The sequence below is a fragment of the Nelusetta ayraudi genome, unplaced genomic scaffold (genome assembly GCF_046127955.1).
Source record: "Nelusetta ayraudi isolate G7.1 ecotype Tasmania unplaced genomic scaffold, CSIRO-AGI_Nayr_v1 ptg000127l, whole genome shotgun sequence".
In the NCBI taxonomy this organism is placed as follows: domain Eukaryota; kingdom Metazoa; phylum Chordata; class Actinopteri; order Tetraodontiformes; family Monacanthidae; genus Nelusetta; species Nelusetta ayraudi.
This window is the reverse complement of record NW_027466177.1, coordinates 571064-587259: the sequence shown is the minus strand read 5'-3', so window position 1 is coordinate 587259 and position 16196 is coordinate 571064. Positions and strand designations below refer to the sequence as shown.

Genomic DNA, 16196 nt, shown 5'->3' with positions numbered 1-16196 from the left:
ATAAAAACTTAAAAAACTCAACAACAAAAAAAAAAAACGTTTACCTGCGGCGGCCGCTCGGGAATGGGTTCGTCGCGCAGGGCTTGCAGGGCCTTCATGGCAGCGTTGTGTCTGGCCGCCTGGCGGGTGCGTCCCTCCCCGATGAACTCATGGCTCCCCACAGACAGCTGCACGAAGAAGATCTTGGGAACAGGATAGTGGTACCTGCGGCCAGACGGGGGAAAACAGCAGTTTTTCAGGGAAAGAGCGCGCGGAGGTGGAGGCCTGCGGATCAAATAGTAAATTCTCACAGTTTAGAGCGTTCTCAAATTAAAGGCGCGCCACTTCATCAGGGTCAATTACTCTACAATAGGCTGCGAGCAAAGCACTTGACTGATGCTTTGCTATTGAACCCCGGCTTGCGGATGGCGGGACAAAGCGCGGGGACATATATATCCTCTCCCTTTTCTTCTGGCCGCGGACATAGATTTTCCTCTCTTTCTTTGGGCCCTGACAGTGCGGGACTGGGCTGTCACCGGGCAGATTTAGGGGTCTGTGAGCCTGCGTGTGTGAAACCCCCTCCTGGGTGGAGGAGAGACAGCCTGAGAATGTCTAATGGGCGAGAGGACAAGGAGAGAGGAATGGGCCTAGTGGGAAACCAAGGGGGGTGGGTGGGAGGATTCCCAACTTTTTCTTTTCTTTTTTTTTTTTTTTTTTTTAATATCCGTCCCACAGCCCCTCTTTCTTCTCTGCCACTCTTTCAAATTATATTCACGAGGACACGGAGCTCGCGCATGTGCGAGGCGACAAACGAACAGCGATGGCGAAAGATCGTCAACGTTCTTTCGGCGATTTCGCGTAGGGTGAGGGCGCGTCCCAGCTGTTCAATCACGAGAGGGAAATAAAACATGAAAAATTTAACAGCTTGAAAAAAAACAACAAAGGCCTTTTCTTTTTCAACACCAAAAAATGAAACACTTGATGGGTATTTGTGAACCCTGGGAGCATAGAAACGTATAATGTAGGGATGCAAATTATCGATTACTTCATTAATCGATGAAGGATTAATTGATCAGCAGATCAACCTAAATTCACAATGAAAAATGTGTAAGGAACACATTACTTAACCCTTGAATAATGTTGAAGGTCCAATGTGACCCATTTATACATTAGAGAACAGAAAAAACACCCTAAACATTTATCCTCTGACTCTAAGTTGACTTCTAATGGCTCACATTTCAATTTACTTTTTTTTTTTTTTTTTAAGTTGTTTTAAAGTAACTTGTTCTAGGTATATTATGACCATTACAGTATCTACAGGTGAATTTCTCTTTCCTGCCACTACACTTAATTAATTGTGACAAATTAAATTAAATCAATTAAATTCTTAATCGACAAGTAATCGATAGCTGATTAATTCTTAACATCTCGAGCATAATGTGCATTTTTCTTTCACCCACAGTAAGTTGGTGAAACTGATCTACAAATTTAAAAATGTAGTGTAGAACTCTTAGTAATGGAGTTCATGATATTTCATCATTTGATGTTTTTAACAAACTTCAAATAATAATTTTAGCCAGTCAGCGAAAAAAGCAGGCATTTCGTGGCCAAAAGTAGCGACTGAAAACATGCAAAGACGAACAATAGGCTTCGGAAAAAGCAAAGGACAACAACTCGGTCTTGTTCCTCACAAAAACATGTCCTCCACTTTCCCAAGTCTGGGAGTATTTCCTCAGAGCCACGCACAGCGGGCCGGACCATGAGTCAGCACTTTACTGCGAGAACTCTAGCGGGTCTTCCGAAGGCGGCGCACAGCTCTCTGCTTATCCGTCCGCTCTGGGCTCCTCCTGGCCACGGGAGCCTCGCCTGGGCGGGGGCTCCGCCTGGCCTTTGCACGTCAAGTGTGGCCCCGGGGTCTCAGAGGACATGCCAAGTGCAACATGGGCCGCGGCCAACGGCGCCGGGGCCCAGATAGGAGCAGCTGGGGCAGCGGCGCGAGAGTACAGGTGCAGGGAGGAAGAATGGAGAAAGTGGGAAGAAACTAAAGGGGGGGGCTGGGTGGTGAGGTGGGGGGAGTGGGTGGCGGGGGTTGTGGGGTGCTCTGGATGGAAAAAAAAGGGAGTGAGAAGGGAAAGTGAGAGGAAGGAGAAGAGCGAGAGGGACGAGGTGGGAGGCCTGTGGGAGACCCTCCTCCAAAACGTGGGAAAGTAATGGCTTACACACAAGGCAAGCCGCCCAAAAACAGGAAAGAGCGTGTGCACACACACACACACACACACACACACACACACACACACACACACACACACACAAAAATCATGCAAGCTGAAGGAAAAAAAAGAAGAATAATCACGTTCGCACTCAGTGGCCGGCACAAAATCAACACAAGCTGGCAGGATCTCCGCTCTCCGTCGCTGCTTTTACGATTGTTGCTTCTAGAGGCGGAGAATCAGACAAGACACCCGTAGAGAGGGTGTGAATGGCAATGGTGCCATCAGGGATAGATTTTCTGATGAGGTGTGATTACAAGTGTGTGTGTGTGTGTGTGTGTGTGTGTGTGTGTGTGTGTGTGTGACCTGCTGGGATTCTGGGATGAAAATAATAATCATAATAATAAAAAAAAAAGAACAAAGCAAAAACAACGCCACGGCAGCCAATCAAATGATAACCCATCAGTGTTTGAAACCGACTCGTCGGCTCGGCTTTGAGGCCACAAGCGTTCCTGCAGCTACCCCCCCCCCCGCCCCCCCCCCTTTTTTTTCATCTTATTTCAAAAAAGGCTAATGCATCAGCACGCGCGCGCGGACATAGAAGGACTTATTCAAAGGGCGAGCAAACACGTGTTCCTGCTGCTGCCTGAGAGATACGGACCTGCAATTGCTGACAAAATAACACAGTGACATTTGGAACTGAAACAGCTTCTATCCCGCGTGGCATTAAACACTCTCCTAATTTTATAATTCCCTTTTTAATACAAGCTATCTCGCTTCTTCACACTTGCAATTTGAATTAAGTTACAGATAAACAGATTTGATAATGTTGTAAGTCCATTCTGCAATAAATGTTATATCCGGCGCAATGAATGAAAACATGGCAATTTGTTCGGTGTTTTGGTCGAAGGGGACTCTGGTTATTATTTTGAAAAGCCAAGGATTGACTGGAATGGAATCCCCTGAGTCGAGAAGAGCTAACTTTCACAACAACCCAATGACGTGTGTGAAAGTCAAAGGGCACGACGTCATTAGAATGAACACCTTGACGAGGCAACCGCTGAGGGGGGGAGGGGGGATGCAGGGGACTCCAACTAAACTCATTGCATCGGGGTGCCTGCCAAAAAAAGTTGCTGAACAGCTGTTGGGTGAGCGCAGCCCAATATTTGTTCAGAGCCATTAGCATGTTTTGGCAAAAAAAGAAAAAAAAAAAGAAAGGATAAGGAGCCATCTGTGGAATAATGGACATGGCACAGAAAGCCTGGGGGTGGCTGCGAGCCAGGACAAAAGAGCAAAGGGGACGGAGAAACCATGAGGTGGTACTTGGACACAAACTCAAGTCTGACTCCCCAAACCATTTATTGCAAAGGCGTTTGCAAACAAATCTATAAAAAAACTGGAAGTTTTCCTACGTGCTTTCTACGTGCTTTTAGCGCTACGCTTTCTCGTGGGGTCGCAGGTCACGCCCTGGACCTCCCGGCAGTTCGTCAGAGCTAAAGCACGCAAAGCACACTCGCATTTACAAAATTGGTAAGTTGGAGCCTCCATCCATCAAACTGCGCGTGAGCGTCGTCAGGAAGTCGGAGAACATTGAATTCCCACAAAGAGAGCTCCCGACTTGGGAACGCGCTGATACCTCTGCTGATTAATTTGAATCTTGTGTTGCAAATCTGAAGGTCCATCTGATTGTCCGGACGATTTGGCCTGGCACGAGCACCGACAGATGCAGCGCCACGCCCGGCTGCGTCGTCCGGCGGGAGAAAGTGGGCCAAGAAAGCACTGATAAATAATAATAGGGAGACGGAGACGAGGGGGACGTCCGGGCCGAGCTTGACCACCGAGACGGCGGCTGGCCGCGGAGACACGCGGTCGCACGCATTGCACCACAATGGCACGCAGGCACGCACAAACACACACACAAGCTTCTGACTCAGAGCCTTGTTAAGGAAGGAGGGGGGGTGGGGGGGAGGCCAGGCGGGGGGCCAGGGCGAAACGTGGGTGAAACATTTTGGACGAGCTCCATCTCGCAGCAGCTGCGCCGTCTTCGGACCTCCTGTCAGAGCTTCGCTGCACGCACTTCCTCACAGTTTTCCATTCTTCTTCCAGACTTCTTATTTTTCTCTTTAGGGTCGCTTCCGATTCTTTCTCCTCCATCCTGTTTTTGGACGGGCGTTAAAAACCCGGCGGCCGCTCCGTGCGAGATGACCGCGATAATTCAAAGGGTGGCAGGAAGTTAGAAAACAAATACCCCATGTCACATTTGAAATAATGACTCAGCAGTTCCAGAAAAGGTGCTCGGAGGAGTTTGCCAACAGGTTGTAAGTGATAATGAGGAAGTGATTTGAGAATTGTGCTCCAGCTTCAGAAGAACCACATGAAGACGGTCGCCCTGGAGCAGCAGCTAGGACGCAGACTGCACTCAGTTACTGGAACAATGGAGAATTAAAGCGGTGTGTGTGTGTGTGTGTGTGTGTGTGTGTGTGTGTGACTCAAGTGGCACTTAAGGCGACAGCGGGGCCACTTTGCACAGCGTAGTGAGCGGCCTTGCGTGTAGACTTTGAAATGTACAGCTTTCATTTGGGTGGGTAATAGCAGTCATTTGACAGAATAATATGGCCACACGTCCAACATTCTGCTGGGGAGCTTTTATTAAAGTCGCTGCGGTGATATATTTCCCCACCGCGTCTCTCCGCTGCAGTGCAAGTCCGCGAAAAGCAACTATCACGGAAGAAATGCGACCGTGCAAAGTGGCGAAATAAAAGCGGAAGATTTCATCAGTTCCTTTTATGAAATTGTGCGATCTGACAGCGTTCACTGTTGGAGCTGTTTGTTGCGGTTCCAACGTTGGGGAGAAAGAAAATTAAAGCCGTTGTTTTGTTTTTTGTTTTGTTTTTTTTATGTTGGCGCAAGCTCTGTAATCACTTGCGGCCTGCCTCCGTTCCCGACTCGTGAGAGGTCCCGTCCCTGTGTAAACTGACCACCGTGCCTCTCTGGCTGTCGCACCGTATTGCCCAGTCACGGCTGCGCGAGGAGTATTGTTTGCACAACGCAAAAGGTTTACAGAAGCGACCAGCAAGGGAAGATATAGATATATACACTAGCAGTCAAAGGTTTGGACACACCCTATGAATGTAATGTGTTTTTCTTTCATTCTCATCACTACTGGCATTGCAGGTTCTCACTGAAGGCATCAGAACTACGTATACGAACACACATGGAATTATGCAGGAAACAATAAAAGCGCAAAATAATATTCTCTTCCTGTGCGCTGAAAATTGCTGGCGTGTCGAGGAAAATTTACGCAAACACACCACCAACCTGTATGGCAACCCTGAAAAAGAAAAAAATCCCAGCTTCTCTTAACCTGGATGCCCCGTCAGTGCGAACTGTTAAGACTTGGCTCGCGGAGTGGAAGGGCTGGCTGGGGATCCGTCCTTAAAGCAGCTCCTGCCGGCCTCATTAGGAATATTACACACTGTGACCCGCTGTTTAACGTTCATTGTCATTAAGACGGGCTAAAGACTGGCTTTGTTTTAACGAAACAAACCTTTTTTCAATTTTCTCCAAAAAAGTGAATATGAATGAGTGTTTTCTCTTTCCAAATTCTTCCTCTTTGGAGAAATGACTGCTTTGAGCCAATTCCCCCCCCCCCCCCCCCCCCCACTGTTGTTCCATGGAAAACCAATTTCAACTTATTCCACTGCGTGGCAAATTGTTTGTTTTTAATTGCCCAATTGTCCCAGAGAGCATCGTATCATGCAAAATTCACTTTACCAGTTTTCCAATAATAAAATTTGCCTCGACCCAAGTGGCGGAACCACAAGAGTTAAGAAACAAGAAAACTCCCTCCTTATTTAAACAATTGAAGAGATACATGTACTTTTTTTTGCTTGTTAACCATTCATAGATAGATAGATACATAGGATAAAGCACGTTCCCCTGAGGATGTACATTTATTATGTACAGCAAAATATAAATATATTTTCTTGCTTTGCTCGTGAACCTTTTGAAACATCTTTGCCAAAACCCTCAGTTCTGACCATCAGCTCTTTGTGATGTCACACAGGGGGCATAGAAACCAGCTGATCAAAATAAACTGGAGCAGCCACAAACTCTGGGCTCAGCTGAGAGGGACACACAAAGCAGTTCCACTAACACAAGATACATTTGTTCAGACGCTCCACTTTCCTGGCCATTCCCCCGATTTTTCAGGACCACCAAAGACGAGCTGCTTTATTCAACACAACGCTTTGTTTTGACTTTTCCCCACTTCCCGGGCCAGCTTGTATGATATTACATATTTGTAATGGCTTGCCATCTTCTTCTTTTTTTTTTTTTTTAATCTCAAGTATTTTCTTCCAGCGACATGCCTGTCACTTTGGAGATAACCCACTTCGTGCAGCCAAAAGGAAAGGCTCAGTATCAGGCGTAATGGTTTGAATGCACGATCTTTGCTCCAAAGCGAGCACCACATCCAGCTCCTCTCACGGGGGGCCCACATACGGACGTTTCCAACTCGACCTTCCAAGGCCACGGCAGAGAATTCCCAAAGCTCGTCCCACTGATGCAACCTGGTTCCAGTGCGCAGTTCCGGCGGTCAGCTTTTACATTTGATCCGTCGAGGGGACTTTGGGGGGGGGGGAAGGAGGACACGCATGGATTCCCAAACACGGAACGCTGGAGAAAGTGAGGGGGATGAAAGGAGAGACCAGACTTCTGTGTCGCCAAAGTCCGTTCAGCGCAAATCACTCTAAATCTCTTGTTTGTGTTGGACCCCTGTTCCACTCCCTCACCCCCACACGCCCACCACCCAGCCGTGGTTATAAAACACAGCTTTATTAGTTTACACCCTCTTGTACAATTTGGACACATTATCCCTTGTTTGTCCCGCGGTAATTTACACAAACGGCCCGAGCGCACACATCTGATTTATTGTGTGTGCAAGATACGCGTGGCGATCCAAGAAGGAGGGGAGAAATATGTAATGCAATAAAAACGTATCCATCTGATATCTGGACTTGTGGATTTTGGCACTTTCCCCTTTGGTTTTCTGGACTGCAATTGCGATGGGACCGATAAGAGAGAGCCATAACTGGGGCACGCTTGAGTGGATAAGCGAGAACAAAGTGACCCAACTGCGAGGCTGCGCTGCTTCAAAAGGCAAGCACACGAAAATGAATGTATGTATGTAATCGTGGAGAATGAAAAAATAATCTTGGAGGCGGGAGGTCTCCAAACATTTTCTGTTTGGATTGATGAAAGGTTGACCCATTTAAGAGGGTACAAGTGGAGATATTTGGTAAATTTCACTTCAAAGGCGTTTTCTTGCAGCAACCCATGTCTGCATCCTGTCAATGAAGTGCTTTCGCTAGTGCAAGTGAATTGGGCGATGTGAACTAAACTTCAAATAAAGGTAAACGCCACAGGAAAACATTTCATTTTTCAAAGATTATATGGTGTTAGACCACAGTTAACAGAGAGGCTGCGTTCAGACTGCAGTCGAATCTGATTCAAGTCCAAGGATTTTAAGGGCTGGCTGTCCACACTGTTGTCCAAATGGGATCTGGCTCTGTTCAGACTGGGCCACATAGTCACGTGTGTGACGTCATATAATTGCGACGGAAGCAAAAACTAAAGGGACTTGTTGCGATACACATGAGTTTCCTCTTCTGTTCAGGGACTGCTGTCGAACAGTTAAAACCCATCAGTGTCTTTGGAGCTGTTCAGACTGGGACGAATCTGTCCAAATGTGATTTGAAACTACCTCCCGAATGCGGTTTCAATCCGTTTTGCAAAAATCGGATTTCATGTGATTTGGGACTGTTTAGACTGCAAAAGAGCCATCCGGTTTCAATCTGGATGGGCTAAAAAACGGATTTTGGCTGGCAGTCTGAACGAGGCTACAGTCATGTCGGAACACTTATTTCAGTTCTTCTGTGTCGGGTTGAACTGAGCTGTGGTGTAAAGTAGCCTCACTTTGTGCTGTGCTGGGGAATCTGACCCCCGGGTTAGCGTCCATCACCACCTCGTCACATGAGGAAATGTCAGAAGGCAACACGCCTAGACGGTGACTCGGCCCACTGCTCTTCCAACTGTCATGATTTACGGTCATAACCAAATGAGGGCCTGGGAGGAGGTGGACGGCTTCATACTGCTTTGCCTCGCCGTAACGGGAGGAGGAGGGAAGTTCTATCCAAATTCCAACTCTGACAGAATACAGGATGCGGGCCTCCCCGCCCCGTCGGGGGAGTCGGAGCAGCGGGAGGGAAGCTGGGAGTGCGGCTGAGCCGACTGAAGAAGCCCCGGCTGTGAGTCATCCCGGACAGGTCTTCCAATCACAACACGGGAGTCGGTTCCCCGGAGGAGGCCGAATCCGGCCGCGTTTCTTGACGGTGAAACTTGCTTTCCTGTCGCGGCCGTTATTTATCGGAACCGCCCCAAGCGATGGGATTTCCGCGCGAGCGCGGCAAAAGTGAACGCGCAGGAAAATCGCATGCGTCACTCTCTCGCTGTATCTGAGGATGAACAATGGTGCAGTTATGAGCGGTGGATAACAGAGACGGAGTACTTATTTTAAACAGCGGCCGGTCCCCCCTCGCCATTAATAAGATTCATTTAGACGCTGATAAAAGCGCGCTTGGTATTATGGCCGCCTTTCCTCATCAGTGCACTTTCTGAACGAATCAATACTGGTCTGGGCGGTGATTAGAGCGCTGATGGATCCGAGCCAGGCTGCCCTTTTAATGGCAAGATTTTCCATCAACATGACTCCGGATCACTCTTATTCATCATAATAGTTAAGGACATGGGCATGCGGAAACCTTCGCCTCCCTGCGAGCGTCATTAAGGTGACCGATTGCAGATATGTTCTGTCACTCCCGCCACATTGGCAGCCGTCTGAGGGCCAGAATTCATATCCAGCAGGTCTCGCTTTCATTAATCCGGGGGCTCAACTAAGAGACCTGATAGGAAACATAAGTGACCTTGGGAAATATATATGCACTCCTGTGGATTTTTCTGTTGCACAAACCCTTTCATCCCGCTTCTTTTATCCCCCGCCGTCATAAAGTTGTCTCAGGAAAACACGGCGGGACAGGCAGACGAGGCCTGTGTCCCGGGGGGGGTGGGGAGAGAGAAAAAGAAAAATCATCCCTGTGTCATGTGACGTTGACAGACAGATGCTGGAAAACAGATTTGCCTCCTCTACCCCTGCAGACATTTGTCTTTCGCTCGTGTTTGTTCCTGCACGGATCAAATGCGAGAAGATGTGAGCCAGATGCCGGACGGACCGTCTGCAGACTGGAGCGAGTAACACGCGCAACGCTGCCCCTTCCCCAGGCTTCCTCTTGTCTGGGAGTGCCTTCCCGTCTTAACGAATAAATCCCACACATTTGGCGGGATAACGAATCGCAGCACTTTCCTTTGAGCCGAGGGTTCTGCTAAAAAAGCAAAGCAGACATGTCATCCGTTACGCTCACAATGTTTCATAACTGCTTAACGGCAGAGATTAAACTGGAGACATCCGTCCACGCTTGGGGGAACATTAGTGAGCGGCAGCAATTTTTGTTATGTGTGCGCTGTTACAAAATGGGTGCTTGGTCGCCGTTGCAGAGCGCCGAAGGGATTATTTTACAACGGGGAAACACTGCCATCTAGTGGAGCGTCGACAAAACAGCTTAACCGCATTTCATAACCCGAGACAAATGCATAATAACCACTCGGGAGTTTGCCGCGTTCTCAGAGACGGCACAAGCTTTGGAGCCAAATAAATCAGCTTCTGTAAACTGTGTGCAAAACTTCTGTCACGCTGTCTCAGTATTTTTAAAAACACTATGATCCCCAGGACCCCTTAAAACGCCACTAACTGCAACAGTTTGTACTTTGGCTGACTATCGAGTGAGATTGCGGCAAAGGCAGCGGTCTAACATGCAAGAACACCGCACAATATAAAGCTCTGATCTTTCTCAGACATTAATCTCACACGACAGGCTTTAAAGTTCCAGCGGGGCCTGTTGGTCTCTCACTCTAGGCCTACCTGGAAGCCCTGTTATTCCAGTCAACACATCCAAATTCCTAAATAACATTCCTTCACTGAGGGAGGGGAGATCATTAATTGCACCTCGGTGACACTTTTATGGAGTAGTGGAAATGGCCGGACGGCTCCAGTGTAACCGAAAAGAGGAGGACGAGGGAGACGAGGAAGAAGGGAAGAAAGGCCGTTGACAGAGACTGAATGCGCCGAGTCCCCGTGAGGGCACGGCACTCATCAGTTTGGGGAACAGATGGGGCGGAGGGCCACGTCTGACACACATCTGAGCAAAAAGAGGGATCAAAGAAAGGATCCCCTCTAAGATCTGCCCTCCGCGTACTAGGCAACCATCAAAGTGCATTTCATTCATTCCTCCGTCTCGCACGTACAAAACAAAGCAATTGACAATTGGTTACAGAATATACAACGTGGCCACAATTAGCAGTTCCTCTCCAATGCGACCAGCCCGAGTGGAGATTGCGTGATTCGCCTCACTGGCACTGCAGTTGTTTTCAGTTGACATTCAAGACGTGCATAAACCTAAGAAAACACAGTGGGGATAAACAAATCTAGCGAATAAATCCAGCCGTGCGGGCTCTCCGTCCCCATCTCTGATGAGTGACTAAGGTAAACACCATTAAAATTCTTTTGCTGCAGCCCGGCTGGAGCCTTTATTGTAATGAACACAGCAATGACTCTCTAAATGAGAGTGAGGCATGACATGACTGAACGTCCAAATTGTAGCTGAGATGATGAAAAAACAGGACGGCTTTGTACATCGTCTTTGTGTTTTGGATACAACACAAGTTGCTTTTTGCTCAAGTGCTTCCTTGAAGCGTTGTTCAAAGCATTGCAATGACAAACACATTTCAAGGACACATTGTTGCCACACTCATTTATCATAATAAATGTCAAAGCGGTCTTCCAAATTAAAAGTACGTGACAAAATGCCACAATGTGTTCATTATCAAACTATATCAGGGTCTAAATATCCACATTAGACAAGTGCAAATGTGTGACCTACTAAAGCAAGGTGTAAATACACGATCACTTGACTAATTGCAGCCTTGCTGTTAAAGTTGAAGCCTTTCCGTCGCACCACACCTACCGTGAACCGTTTGAAATCCCTACACAAAGCAGGAGGGAACCCAACAAACGCTGCGATTGCCGGATGGCTCTTTTCTGAACTGCTATTTCGGTTACTACAACTCGTAAAACACAGTGTTGGAAGCGGCTAAGCTAGCCCGGGTCGTGGTGCTCACCTTTGGTTGAACATGCCTCTGAAGTTGTAGTTGGCTCTGTAGTTGGGCATGGGCTTGGGATCCAAAGGCCTGTAGATGGCCGGCTCCCCTCTCTTCATGGCCAAGCCGTTCAGCTCCACCGTGGGCGTTATGCTGCCTATAAAAAGAAAATTAAGAAGTTGATTTAACTGCTGAAATCAAGACGTTGATTTCCTGGAAATCCCATCTGCTTATAAGTAAACATGGAGGGAACTTTGTCTCTTAGGCTGGAAATGCAGTCCAACCCAGTGAAGTCAGAAGAAGTAGTTGGGCCCTCTTCAAGACTTCCTGATCTGTCTGCCTGTGAACAATTGATGGTGTGCTAATCCTGCAGCTCCCATCTGATGTTGCACAACCTATCACGGGGCTTTCCTCATCCCATCAAAATGTTCCCTATGAGGTTATTCACAACACAGATGCAATAAAGTGTTAATGATGGAAGACAGGCTGTTAATTGGAGACACAGGAGAGCACTTGGCCAGGTTTGGAAGATGATTTGGAGACAATGCTGTCATGCTGGGGTTTTTTTTTTCTTTAAACTTGAAAGACAAAACATTTTCTGCAAAAGGACATCAACAAGTACCGCTTTACTTGCAAAGGACGGAGACGTTTAGTCAAAAGCAGACGTTATGTGAAATGAACAGCAGAGGGCGCTAATGTTACATTGGACAAAGACTGACTCTGACTCTACCGTGCTGTTTAATATAAGCATATCCAGGCATGTTTTTCTCTTGGTGTTTATCGATGTTGTGCTACCTGGGTTACTGTTGATGTCGACTTTGGGGGAGCGGGGCGCCGGCCGGGGGAGCATGCTCTCGTCCAGGGCTTTGGCAGCTGTGGAGTGCTGGGCCTTTTTAATGCTGGTGCCTTCTGCCTCCCACACCTGCTCCCCAAGAGTCAGCTGCACGGTGAAGATCTGGAGGAGAGACGGACGTCAACCAACGGGGACGCTTTTACATTTTTAACAGCTTTTCTTGATGACGTTGTGGTGGCCGCAAATGAAAAAACACACTCACCTTGGCATGTGCTGGCCCTCTCTCGCTGAGGAGCTTATACTGTGGCTGGAGCCTATTGAAACGGGCTAACTCATTCACCAAACACATTGGAGTTTTCTCTTTAGGGTTTGCCATGTTCTCCTGGGGCGGGCCTGAAATGGAGAAAGTCAGAAGTCAGGGCTCAGCACCGGAGATGAAGTCCATGCACAAACACATGCAATTGACAAGACGATTGTCAAACCTTGTTGGTAAAATAAGAAAGTAGTATGACAAAACATCCTCACGTCTTTTCACTCTGTACGTTACTGGATTTTAAGTTGTACACACATAAATTAGTGAGTGTATGCTCGGTGTGTGACAAAACGAACACGTGCTTTGGTCTGTCGAAAGACAAGCAGAGCGCAGGCACGTTAGGATTTTCTGAACTGCTTCCATTGATTAACATTTCACAACAGTTGCAATTGCAAACAAAAAGGCCGCCGTGCAGTGTCAACAAAAACACACCAACGCTGAGGCTGGCGAGTGGTTGTTTATTTGTGCTGTAAAGACGTGGGGGTGCACACTTGAATTCCAATGAAATCAGCAGTACGATGAGTTGCTGGGTTTGTGTTTTTTCGGTCTTTGCAGATTTAACCTTTTCCTGGTTATTTTGTTGCCAATGATTAATACTGTTGACTGTGAAAAGGAAACGGAGAACCAAGCATTCTGCAGCTCCGCCGCTCTCTCTTGGCCGTCTTACCTGGCGATGTGGCTGACACAGGGTCGTCCCCATATCCGACTGCAGGAGCAGGGCAGGCGGGTGTGGGGGCCGGGCCTGTGCCGTTGACGGAGGGCTGCAGACCCAGGGGTCCTGGGCTGGCCATGGCCGCTGGGGGGACGCCAGGGGAGAGGCCAGGACCAGCCAGGGGTGCTGAGGTCTGTACTTTCACTTGAGCCATGCTCTATTCCTGGAGCCAGACAACAAGTAACATTTGATCATGAATACGTCTCAAACTGGACCCACGTTCAGATCTTTATTGGTCGCCTCTAGCCACAACTGGACCAGTTTTTATCCAAAATGTGTTAATCTCCGGGGAAAAAAAGTATCTTTAGCCCCCTCACAAACACCAATGTGTTTTCGCTTCCTTGTAAAAGTGATGCTTTGTTGGCGCTTTGGTGGTTTCACAAACGGGGGATTTCTCCAGTTGTGGCTTTTAAGCAAACACTCTTCAAATTGTGGGAAAAAAAAATCGAAATAACTCAAGAATGAGCTTTATTGACATGTGGAAAACACATTCTTCAGTAAAGAGATTTTTTTAATTTAAAATAATAATAATAATATGACACCTTACATCATATCATATATCAGGTGAACATTGAGGAAACTCTTAGCCATTGCTAGTGGCAATGGTACAAAAATAACATTTCAAATTGCTGCAACAGAGACAGTATTTCACATTTGTTCACTGCGAATGACACATTTGTGCATAAGGACACCATCGTTCACATTCTGACCCACAAGGCTGCTAACACCGCCAGACAACGGGGCTTTATTTTCTTTGCTGCAGCTTGCTGGGCACCCTGGAAAACAGGAGACGAACAAGAGACTCCAATGGCAGCGCAAGACAATGGCTCGTCAATGATAATTCACTTGAGGTTCAACACAACCTTTAATTTGAACGACACGTGATTCTTTTCAATTACGAAACGCACAGGCGAACGATAGCTGACACCGACACTACACCACCAGTGAACAGATGCTGTTCTCGAAGGTAGCACCCAAACATGTATCAATAAAACACAGTTGAGGTCTGGTGTCATGTCAACGGCTCATACTGCCAACGTTCACATATTGCAAGTTTTACCGTGACGTTAATGTATTGCTACGCTATCGATTGCCCCCCCCACCCCCTCTTAACATCTCCACTGCATCTTCCCTTGCTGCCACTCACACAGCTGAGTTGGTAATTTGCCTCGTTTTTTTTTTCTTTTTTTTTCTGCCTCCCCGGTCTCTTGTCACACACTACAGAATGTAGAAACTATTTATTTATTTTTTTAAAGAAAAGGCTAAATGACACAAGACACTGGCGTCAGGGAGGTTGAATGTGGAGGTGCTGTTAAGTTCAAACTGACTGACAGGGGGCTGTCTGCAACCACTGGATCGACACTGCAGCCCCGACTGAATTTGAACCTTAGCAAGGGAAGCTAACGCCACCGACCGCAAAGCGAGAGTGTCAAAATTAATGTCAGCACCCTGGTTGGAGACACCGGTGTTCGCGAGTGTGCCCGCTGTCATGCGTTCTGTCAGCACGGTTTGTCTTATTATGCACCAGCCAGCCGCCTCCAAGAAGGCTAGTTTAGCCGGTTAAGGCTCATCATGGCTGACCGGCCGAGGGCTCCCCCTTGCTAGCATCTCCACCGCCACCCATTTCTCCACGCAAAGGCTGAGGGATTCAGTCCGCCGCAACACTAGGCACGGGCCGCTGACGGGCGTGACAGCTCTCCCCTACACTGTCCGACTACTACGGGCATATATATCGGAATATTTTTTTACCTTAGTCCAGGGCCAGACCCCAGTTACACCTCCGACATTGGCAAACACTAAAGAGAACTGGATGGAAGAGGGACCAGACCACGTCATTTGTATGGATAAATGTCGTTTTTGATACGTCTTACGTGGAGGCGACTTGTAATTGAGACCTTTGAGGCTAATATGTTATCGTTCCCGCGCTTTTTCGAGCGTTCGGTGTTGTATTACGCTAACCTCACAATTACCGCTGCAGTTTGACGGGAATGTTGAATGAATTGGACACCCCCGCGAGTCTGTGAATGGTACAGTCCTGCTGCCCGACCTCGCAGCCTCAAACTTTGATTTTGGCCCTAAAATGAGCCTTTATAAACGTGTACCCTATAAATTACATGGCGTTCAGGTGGTTCATTACGACTTTTGACAACCGATAAAACATATTTACACTATTTAATGATGTATGTATTGATTTCTGTGTTCACTAGATGAATTAGTTTGTGATTTTTTTTTAAATTTTTTTTATTGATTTTAGAGAATATCCCTTGAACAATACTTGATTGTGCCTTGTTGATGTTTTTTTTTTTTTTTTTTTTTTTAAATAATTAGCTGGAATTTTTTTGTCTTTTCTGTGCAACTAATCTTGACCATCAGCTGTCTCTTTTTTTTTCCTTCAGTATCTAAAAGCCAAGTTTGACAAGAAAATGTTACACATACGTTGAATAGCAAAAAACTCACGCTCACCTAACCTGGATTATGCAACGACGCTGGTTAGCGATGGTGCTTCTCATTGGAAAAGTTTAGAAAGGGTTCCAAGGACATTAAACGCGATTTCTCAAGAAGGCCACTAGATGGCGACATTAGCCGTCAACTTTGCATTTCAGTAAACCAGAAAAGTGAAAATGAATTGAGAGTTAACATTTCTAAGGAGTTCATCAACAGGCGAGACACATTTTGAAAAAGACCTCTGAAGGATTTTTTTTTTGTTTATAGTTGCAGATATATTTTGACCTCTGATGTCAAATATATTGACATTTGCAAACGTTTTGCTAATAAATTTGGCAGCTCTTAATCTTATCTAGTATTCAGTCTCCTTATACGGCAACATTTTGATAAAATGCCCAAAACAATGGCCCGAAAATTCCTCTGAGGGCGAAATATATTGAACAATGGGAAGCACTATGGATACCAACGGTTGAA

At 46.9% G+C, this 16196-nt stretch overlaps 1 protein-coding gene across 2 annotated transcripts in view; it reads right to left on the bottom strand.

Moving 5' to 3' along the window:
* The window catches only part of stau2 (staufen double-stranded RNA binding protein 2), a 69842-nt gene extending 54663 nt beyond the window's left edge, over positions 1-15179 (bottom strand). The window contains exons 1-6 of one of the 2 annotated variants that reach the window (XM_076050370.1): positions 15027-15179; positions 13233-13440; positions 12515-12645; positions 12255-12414; positions 11481-11616; positions 45-204 (exon numbers count right to left, since the gene is read on the bottom strand). In XM_076050370.1, coding sequence (XP_075906485.1) covers positions 45-204; positions 11481-11616; positions 12255-12414; positions 12515-12645; positions 13233-13431 — 786 coding nt within the window. In that variant the 5' untranslated portion in view covers positions 13432-13440; positions 15027-15179. The remainder of the gene's footprint in view (positions 1-44; positions 205-11480; positions 11617-12254; positions 12415-12514; positions 12646-13232; positions 13441-15026) is intronic. The other variant, XM_076050368.1, reaches the window with a different exon arrangement.
* Positions 15180-16196: the final 1017 nt, after the last annotated feature.